The following is a 10,797-nucleotide window of genomic DNA, read 5'->3' on the forward strand; positions in this document are numbered from 1 at the left end:
ATATATATATGTATATGTTTATACTTTTAATTCTATATATATTTTTAATTACAGAAACTACAGAAATGCAAATATAGATTTAGTGGGTGGAAGCATGCAAATTTTGTAGGTTATTTAAGATGAATATTAAGGAAAAATCTAAGAGTTTTTAATTTTATTTTGAAATGGTTTTTTAGGTAATTAATTAATTAAATTTTACATTACATTTATTGCATAAAATTTTTAATTATTTGGAGATTCATTTAATCGAAATTTTGATTAGAATACCTTAAACAAATTTTTTATTTAATATAAAATATTATTTTTACTATTTATGATTATTTTGCATCCTGGTTTTTTTTTTTTTTTTTTTTTTTTTTTTTAAAAAGCACCTGGTTTATAATTTTTCCAAATTAATGAAGAGTCGGTTATACAATCAAAATTGCATTTTTATTTTTAAATTATAACTTTCGACGATATTATTAAAATTAACTATTTTGTTGCATTATTAAATTAAATTCAAATTTACATATATACCTACAATTCTTAAATATTCATATATCCAAACATTCAAAATATGATATTCATATTTATAATATTTTGATTTCATAACCCTATTTATGAAAAGAGTGTTTTTCTTCTTAAAAAAACAAAAATTATTATATTCATTATGTAATATTAAAAACTTTATTCTTATACATGTAAAAATTAGATTTTAGATGTATAAGAATTATGTAATATCTTCTCAAAGCGAGAAATATTTGCATACGTCTTACGTACGCAGCGCTGCGTACGTCAGGTAGGTTACAACGAGAGGTATTGATGGTTATATCCTCATTATACCCTCTGTAACATCCTTATAACTTTCTTGAAACCTACATGTAACTTAGAAATATATGAAATCAGAAACGCGAAACTTACTAATTACACGTAGATTACAGGGAGGTTACAAGAGGTATAACGCTGATAAAATCTTCAATACCCTCTCTGTAACCTATACGTCGAGCATGCTTATGCAAATATTTCTCCCTCAAAACGGGCCACCAAATAAAATAACACATTTTTCTTTTTCATACATCTCAAATCATCTCATTAGCGCCGGGAGAAGAAGAAGCCAATTCGAACAGGACGAAAACAGAGCAGCTGAACATCATCAATGGCACCTCCTCCTCCGGCGAACAAGAACTGAAGACCTCCGAAGAAACCAAACCCATAACAGTCCAAAAACCCAACGCCTTCATATCAAAAATCCTCCATCCTCCTGCGAGGGGCGAGGACTTCTCCATATTTTTCTTCTTACAAAAATAAAAATAATGATATTCATAATGTAATAATAAAAACTTTATTCTTATACATGTAAAAATTAGAATTTAGATTAATAAGAATTACGTAATATCTCCTCAAAACGGGCCACCAAATAAAATAACACATTTTTTGCTTTTTTATACATCTCAAATCATCCCAATAGCGCCGGGAGGAGAAGAAGAAGCCAATCCGAACAGGACGAAAACAGAGCAGCTGAACATCATCAATGGCACCTCCTCCTCCGGCGAACAAGAACTGAAGACCTCCGAAGAAACCAAACCCATAAAAGTCCAAAAACCCAACTCCTTCATATCAAAAATCCTCCATCCTCCTGCGAGGGGCGAGGACTTCTCCATCCTCCAAGCCCTGTTCAGCATCGACATGCTAGTCCTCTTCTTCTCCACAATCTGCGGCGTCGGAGGAACCTTAACGGCTATCGACAACATGGGGCAAATCGGTGAATCGTTAGGCTACCCATCTCGCAGCATCAACACCTTCGTCTCCCTGATCAGTATCTGGAACGCCATGGGCAGAGTAGCCGCTGGTTTCATATCAGAAATCCTATTGACAAAATACAGAGTCCCGCGGCCGCTCGTGCTGACCTTCGTTCTTCTTCTAGCCTGCGCCGGCCACCTCCTGATCGCCTTCGGCGTGCCCAACTCGCTCTACCTCGCGTCGGTGATCGTCGGGTTCTGTTTCGGAGCGCAGTGGCCGTTGCTGTTTTCCATTATTTCGGAGTTGTTTGGGCTGAAGTATTACTCCACGCTTTACAATTTTGGAAGCGTGGCGAGTCCGATAGGATCTTATATACTGAATGTGAGGGTGGCGGGGCATTTGTACGATAGGGAGACGGAGAGGCAGAACGGAGGGGGAAAGGAGGGGACTTGCATTGGGGTGAAGTGTTTTCAGGGCCGTGGTTGGGGCGGTTGTGTCGCTGGTGTTGGCGGTTAGGACGAGAAAGTTTTATAAGGGGGACATATATGCGAGGTTCAGGGAGCAGCCGGCGGTGGAGGACGCCATCAAAAGAGGTTCTTTGGAGGATAAAGTAGGAGTTAGTTGTGAGTTGGAGGTTGCAGTGAGATGATCTCTCTGTCTCTCCGTGCTTAGAAATTGAAATTGAGATTTGTTGCTGCAGGAACAGCGTTGTAGATAAGTTGTTTGCTTACAGGAAAGTAATGATATAATTCAGCAACAGATTAAAAAATAGAACTTGAGCATGGGAACAAAATATTTTGTTTAAATTTTGAATTTATTTTTGGAATTAAATTGGTATTTCATTATTTGTATGCAGCTCGCTATCAAATTATGATGAAATTCGTCTAAAATGTGCGATTTTGATTTGATACACAACCCCATGAATTTTCATCATTAGGCTAATTTTTAGGTTGGAAATATTTAGATTTTGATTAGAAGTAATCCAAAATTTTTATTTGGGCAAACTTAGAAAGAAACTGACCGGTTTGATGAAAAGGACACAAATACCAAATTTGGTCCAATCTGTGTCAGATCAAGCCTGGATCCAGTTGTTAAATCATTTTTGGGAGCTTTCAGTATATAATTGGAAGGTCAAATGAATCTCAAATTTGTTGTGCTTATAGATGAATCGATTGTCTCGACAAGACGTATCAAAATAGCCCAAGATCTCTCAATTTTGATATCATTAAAGATGTTAAATGCCCAAAGAACATTGTCCGATCGAGAGAATCTCCCCAAATCATATGATAAGAGTGGTTTGGATTCTTTCATTCTTTGCAATTTGGACTCTATAAATAGAGCCAATAGAAGACCAAAGCCTAGAGATGAAAAAGTTGAGCCCAAGATCTCTCAATTTCGACATCATTAAAGATGTTAAATGCCCAAAGAACATCGAGAGAATCTCCCCAAGCCATATGATCAAAGTGGTTTGGATTCTTTGCTTTTTTGAAATTTGGACTCTATAAATAGAGTCAATAGAAGACCAAAGCCTAGAGATGAAAAAGTTGAAGTCTAATATTTTGCAGTGTTGATACAACGAGCATTTCCAGCCCCAGCAACCACCAATGAACAACCACCGCAAACCACTGCTGGTAGGCGATCGCGAACGATCATCGACAGTCGTCTGCTCCTGTATTTTGAGAGTATGATTTGACAACAATCTAAGCTTAGTATTTCTCAAATATTTAACAAATTTTTTTTCAATTCAAATTTTGAAAGTAGGCTTTGAAGGTAGATTGGTGTTTTTGTCCAATATTATTACTCATCTGGCGATTTAGAGTTAAGTTGGAGTCGGCTCGAATAGATTTAGTGCAGTTTGAAATTGGCTCGTGGCTCGTCATTTTTTATTTGAAGCTTGAAATCAGCTCGTGGTTCAGAATTGCATCGAGCTCGACACAGCTCAGAATCAAAACGAGCAGGCTCAACTTGAGTTATTTCGATTTATTTTAGTTCAAAATTAGCTTAATATGGCTCGAAATTGAAACTAACCAGCCCAATTTGAGTTATTTGGATATGTTCTAACTTGAAATAGGCTTAAAATTGGCCAGTCACATATTCAAATTTACTTAGCATTTTAGATATAATTTTTAGAAATAAAAAAATATTACAAGCCGCTCTCAAGTCAGTTCGAGCCTATCTATGTATGGCTCGCAATTGGCTCCCGGCTCGAGTAGATCCAAAATTTCAGCTCATAACTCGACCTATTTATTTTAATCTGATGTCGATCAGAGCTAAAATTTGAATTAACATATGATTAATCATAATATTGGTGTGACGTTGTCCTTTTCTGATTACTATTTGGTTGTTTGTGCTAAGTTTCTTTTAATCCCAATGTTTTGCATGTTGCTTTTGATGACGATTCTCTTATTTCATATTTGTTTTGCTTCCCTTCTCGTTTAAATCAGTCGGCTTCCAAGAGATGCAATGGAGAACGTTTCAAATCCGCCAATCGATATCTCCATCAAAGATCTGCTTCATTTTGTCTTTGAGAGACTGAATGAGAGGTACCACCTGGCATGTGAGAAGAAGAAAAACCCCATTCTTAAGAAAAAAAATGAGTGCATTGGTGGATTAGGTTGGGTTATCGGATTCATTCTTCGGTACGAGGCAAAGGAGCATTAAGGCGGCCAGCTCAATCATCCATCTATTATCTCTAGCTAAGCTTCTATTGATGCACAGGACCTGCTGGCCAAATATATCGTGCAAGAAATTGTTAGTGCTTATGCCACTGCTCGGGGTGCAAGAGGTGCTCTATCGCTACCTGGGGCACCGAAAGCTACTCATGCTTTGTGGCCACCCTGTGAGAGTGTGGTGTCACTTACAACAACTAAGTGGGACTGATGCCTTGGTATAAGGAGCATCAATCTTGCTTGTTATATTTTTCTAGATTCCCTCATCTTTACGTAGTCTCTTGGTGTGGCTGCCTGATAGCCCTAGATGATGACTCGCCTCTAACAAAAGTTGGTGAAAACCCGCCATGGTGTTAGCGGTGGCTGGTTGGTTAACAGCCGAAGGCGACCAACTCCTGAGAGAGGATGGTGTGATTAATTGTCCATGCAGTCCTTTGGAGACCCATGGGGAAGCAACTGAAGGATGTCGTATATCCTTGGATCATTGGCTCGCTACCTGGACAAGATTCAGAACAACTTATTTTGATTGCTTGGGATTTATCAAGGCGAGGCGATACACAAGTTGCTTGCACTGGTGGAGAAAGTGGGAGGATGGAATAGGAGAATACCAATCTTTGTCACGAATTTTTGGATGTCTGGGAGAGATCATTCATGCTCCAAGCTCAAGCCGAGAAGAATCGAGTGAACTAGTTTAAGTTTGGATGAGAATTTTATTATAAGAGACTACTTCAATTTGGTATGTCATGTTTGAAGCGGTAGACAACCTCCTTATAGAATATTTCCTCTCAGGCTAGCTCTCGAAGACCTGGCAAAGCCAAGAGACATGGGAAGAGATTGAATAGATGTAATCCTAATGTCCAGGACGCTAGTTGGCAAGTGTTTCTCATCTAAATTCAAAGGAATCACATTGGTAGGCAACGAACCAACGAGTGATATGTCTAAGAAGAATAATGGCTCCATAATTGGAAGCTAAAGGTTTTACCTTTCAACATTTCCTTGAATAAATAAGGTGAAATGTACCGAGTAATGTCTCTACACTTTATTCAAAACCGAAAAAATTTTATCCTCTTCAAAAGTCAACGGATGGACGTCAAGCATCACCTTTCCTAATCACTGAGGCTCGGTTCGAATTTGAACAATTCCAATCAATTTTTCTATGAGTAAAATAAAATTATTTCTTCCAGTAAGTAGGCATCTTGCTTATAAGACCTAGCATTTTCAACTGTAAAGAAAAATAACCATTCTATCATTTTGAACCTTAAGAAGAAAGGTGTGCTAGAATAGGCCAAAATAATGATTGAACACAAGCGTACATTGTGACCTGTAATACGCTCACAATTGAGTTGACACCAATTTGAGCAAGAACAAGCACAAAGAAGTTTAAAATATCTATCAACTCTGCACATAGAGGGATATGAAACTTGTTTGAAATTGTTTGAAATACACACATATTTCACGCTCATTAATGGTGCTTGGGTTTTTCTCTTTTCTCGGCAACCTCAAAGCCATGATATTTTCAAATACACATTTTGATTGTGCTTTTTCCAGTAAATCACAATCCATTTGTGAAACATTATGAGATCTTGTCATCGAGGGAGTCGAACCCCACTTTTCCAAGCCAGTTGCCATCAATATGAGCAAATCACTAATAAGAAAAAACAATAGTAAGAGAATTTTCAAGAGGAATCAATGATGAAATTTTTCTATCTTCAACTCCTTCAAAAAAATTATGTGATCGATCGACGTTAAAGCATACAACTAAAAGCTCAAGGGGTACGAATTTCACACAAGATTATAAATTATCGTATATAATAAATGCTAAAGACTGATTTATAAAGAATCAAAAGCAATCCCAATTAACTCTCAAGCATAACATTCATTCCAAGAATTCAAACTTTATAATTAAAAAACGGGTACAAACATGGACAATCCTATGCATAAAAAATGAGCAAATATTAATTTTTGATATTCTCCATATTAATAGTCCCATATCAAAGAAAGCGTTAAAACATTATCAACCATCGAAAATAAGGATGTCGGAATTGCCTAATCCAAAATGTCGTTGGAAAATGCTAATTCAACCTCCACAATATTCAGTACCTGGCCAATATTAGTTAATTCCTCCACCAATTTAGCAATTGATTCCTATGAATTCAGATTGATAAAAAATTCCCTTGGTTTCATATTGGCAAGGTTCCCTTGTGCCTCAACAAATTCATCTTCCAGTGTGACTAGTCGTTCTCTTAAATTATTATTGTCTTCCTGGCAAAAACAAATATTGGATGATGTTTTAAAGCTCAACAAAGTCCTTTCAATCATAGCAGGAGCCTCTCCAATAGTTGGACTGATATCCATTTTGGGAATCCATATTTATATTGGCGTGGCAGTTCTAAAGGGGGTCCCAACATCGGTTTCACCCATTCCAAGGTCTTCAATATATTTGTCGATTGATATCTCTAAATGTAGCAAGAGAACATATTTGACAAAAAAACAAGCCCCAAATAGATGAGTTAAGTTAAGTTACCTTTAGGAGATGAGCCAATATCACCCTATTTCAAGACTTTTCCCTCAATAACACAAGGCTTAAGGGAATATCTTCTCACTAAGGGAAAGTCCCTAAACATGATCTACAAGATTGCTAATTGCTTGGCAATATGACCTGAAATCCATTGAACATTGAGATCTTATCACAATTAAAGATAATAATTCCAGAACTTGCAAGAGTAAAATGAAACTAACGCACTCAGAGGGTGGGGCTCAACCAAAGCCATCAAACTAGATGCTCTTAGTTCATAGGACATGTCGAGAAGCTGACTCTCCATTGGATTATTCAAGTCAGAGGAAATGTTCCTAGAAGAACAAGATTTAAGAGAAGGTGGTATTACATTATCGACCAAATAAGTTCCCTATGCTTCCTCTAAGGCCAGGTCTGGAGATTCTGATGTTTCATAGGAAGCTCAAAATAAGAACATTTTATCACAACACTCCAATCCATAAAAAACTTAGTTCTTTATTGAGACTCATCTTCCAATATCTAAACAACCGACTATTTTCTAGGGCAAATATTGCCTTCCATAGGAGAACTTGAAATTTTCATCTCAATGGTAGAAATCTTTCTCATAGAAAAAGACGAAATGTCAAAGGAATGCCTCAAACTTGCTAACTGAGAGTGTGTCTTTCTATAAAAACAAAGGACTTATGGTTCTCCCACAATGTTCTTGAAAACCCGAAAGAAATAACTATTACAATCAATGTTACTTATAGTTCCCAACTTTTCCTTATACTTTCTTTACAGGCAGCTCAAACGATGCAATAATAAACGCACCAGCGCAAGCCACGACCAACTAGCCTTTTTCCATCGAATCAACTAGATGGTTCCTCTTCTATCACAAATAAAAAGTTAGTTGATCTCAACAGACTAAATCGAGAATGTGAAATGACCACCTCTCTTAACAGAGTCAAGGCCCTCGAGAATGTAACACGTGTCATTCAACATAATAATTCAAGAGACCACTCCCTATATGTTCAGCACAAACTGCCCCCAGGAGAAGGTCAGTCATGAATCATCGGTGAATATGAATTATATGACTCCTTCAAGGAAAAAATGGTGTACCCCTAGGTTAAAAATGTTACATTATTTAATCATGCAGAGTTCTCACTAAGATGATCCCTGATCTAAGTCACAAAGCCCAAAGAAAATAAGAATTTCTTGTAACTGCAAAAAAATCAAAGTATTCTTATTCTCTTGTTGTTCTCGCATAACCTGATCGTAGAGCCAAAAGTATTGTGGAACTAAATGTATACACAAATATGATTAAAATACCTAACACAAATTTTTATATGGAGTCTAATATGGAAGAGAATAAGTCATACAAGTTGCATGAACCCTTATCATGGAATCAGATCGCTTTCGTTGAACCAAGCCCATCTTTCGAAGTGGTTGAACTAAGCCCACCTACCGAAGTGGTTGAACTAGGATCACCTGTTGAAGTAGTTGAATGAAGACCACATGTCTAAGTGGCTGAATCGAATCCACTTACCAAAGCCCCTAGATTTACCTCTTCTCCATGGGAGTCCTAGCCCTTTTAGGGAAGGACAATTACCAGATATCATCATCATTATACACAAAGACACAAGTTCATCCTTTTTTAAAAGTATTGTCTGACATCAACTTCTTAGTCTTTTATCAAGACTTTATGGATGAGCATCATACCGTACGAAACATATTTTTATTTTCTTCTTTACGGACTCTCTCTCTCTCTCTCTCTCTCTCTCTCTCTCTCTCTCTCTCTCTCTCTCTCTCTCTCTCTCTCTCTCTCTCTCTCTCTCTCTCTCTCTCTCTCTCTCTCTCTCTCTCTCTCTCTCTCTCTCTCTCTCTCTCTCTCTCTCTCTCTCTGGATCTAGGAGAAAACAATATAATTCGATAAACCTTCCTAGAGCCATTTTTCCCTCTTGCTAGTGCTCTAACTCACTAGTTATATTGAAAAATATTCTCCTAAGCTTCGTATTCATCTTTTTTTTGCTCATCTTTTATCTAAATGTGTTATTGAGTTGTATGTTCTCATAAATAATATGGGACCTTACGACCTAAAAGAATTTGATATGGTTAGTTTTAAACCCTGCTCATTGTTTAACCATCATAATCCATTTTAAACAATTTATTTTTTGGTACTCTCATCTTGAATAGTATCCTTCCCAAGTCAAAGTAGGCAGATTTACATACATGTCAATTAATTTCTACGTTTTTACATATCTAAGACCTAAACTCTAATTTTATATGCGCGAAGATTCAATTAATTGAACATCTTTACTTTATGAGGAACTAAAAATAATTGTTCTTTCTATGAATGATAAATTAGTTGTTGATGGGTCCTTGTCTCCAATTTAGGCATAAATGTAACTATATTTTGCTAATCCTTTTTCATGGCTTCTCACATGATTAAAGGGTTTAGTTATATAGAAGCTCAGCTACCAATTCCTAAAAAAATATACTTAAGAATTAACATCAAGTATTTTATTAAAATTAAATGACATAAATTAAAAGAACTTAATTTGTTGATGAATTGAAAAATAATAAACTAATTGCTTTCAAATATATTAAACTATTTGCACATAATGTGCAATATAAATATCATAAATGAATATTCAAATTAAAAGTGAGTGACAATTTCATGCCCCACTTATTTATCTGGAGAACTTTGTTAATTTTTTAAGTCATTCCAAATTATTTTTCTTGCTATATCTATAAAAAAATGAAAAAAAAAAATTATTCCATCCTCATAAAATTCAATTAGATAAACTTCAAAACAATTCATTTTAAATAAATATAAATAACACTTTGTTATTTATAAATATATTTCATTAATTTTAAAATAAACAAAAAAATAGAAGTTAACTTTAATATTTATAAATATATCCAACTTGCCTCCATTAAAAAACGAATGTGTCTAAGCGCTATGACTAAGGGTCTGTTTGGGGCAGCTTATAAGTGCGGACGGCGCTTTCAAAATGCCGTCGAACTGTTTGGTTCGCGCGTTTCATCAGCTTATCTGAAACTGTGTTTGGATTTTTACACTAAACACGGGCCACGGGTCGACCCCTGTGGCCCGCCCCCCGCCCCCTCTCCTCAAACGAACCCTCCCTTTCTAAACCTCACTTGATACTATCATTCTGAATATCTCTGTAGAATTACACTTCATCTTTGAATTGTTATTTATGTTCGCACGTACACACACACACACTAACTTCCATATTTACCCGCAATACTCAAATCTTTAACATCATATATAAAAATTAGCAATGTTATCATTTTTGAAAGTGAAATAAACATTGTTATGCATAGGTTTAAAACTCCATAATGCTATGTAAATATGAATGTTTAGATACGAGATATGTAAATACATAAGAATTTGTGCTAAATTTCACTATTTATTTTTATAATTCCTTGGAAAATATTACTAATACTTCAGGATGTTTACATATGGATTGAGATGAGACATGAAGAGGTTTTTTTAGTGGAAATTCTCTTAAATATTAGAAAATATTGTAGCTATACAGATGGCATCAAGCATTAATCATTAACATATCTCAACCTCTATAGCAATTATAGTTAAAAAATGTCAAGTGGGTTTTATCCTTGAGACATTATTTTTTAACTTAAATGGCATTGCAGCCATAAAGATGTGTATATTCATTAAAAGAAGATTTTACAGTTAGAAAATAAATCTAATGAGCATTATAAATCAATTATTTCTTAATTTGAATCTTCTTTTTAACACAATGCCTAAATTCCTCTCGGTTGAGTGAATTTCTATCATCCACCTTCGGTGCCTTCCATGACACATGCCATCATGTTGGCAGGCCATCCGATAAGAATACTCCCATTACTTGTGCACAAAGGAAAAGCAAA

The 10,797-nt window shown here is 35.7% G+C and overlaps 1 protein-coding gene across 1 annotated transcript in view; it reads left to right on the forward strand.

Annotated features, from left to right (window-relative positions):
* The window catches only part of LOC110021735, a 3,415-nt gene extending 1,029 nt beyond the window's left edge, over positions 1-2,386 (forward strand). The window contains 2 exon segments of the mRNA XM_020720348.1: positions 1,448-2,192; positions 2,194-2,386. Of these exon segments, the coding sequence (XP_020576007.1) occupies positions 1,448-2,192; positions 2,194-2,368 (920 nt within the window). The 3' untranslated portion in view covers positions 2,369-2,386.
* Positions 2,387-10,797: the final 8,411 nt, after the last annotated feature.

Source organism: Phalaenopsis equestris, unplaced genomic scaffold, assembly GCF_001263595.1.
Source record: "Phalaenopsis equestris unplaced genomic scaffold, ASM126359v1 Scaffold000140, whole genome shotgun sequence".
Classification (NCBI taxonomy): domain Eukaryota; kingdom Viridiplantae; phylum Streptophyta; class Magnoliopsida; order Asparagales; family Orchidaceae; genus Phalaenopsis; species Phalaenopsis equestris.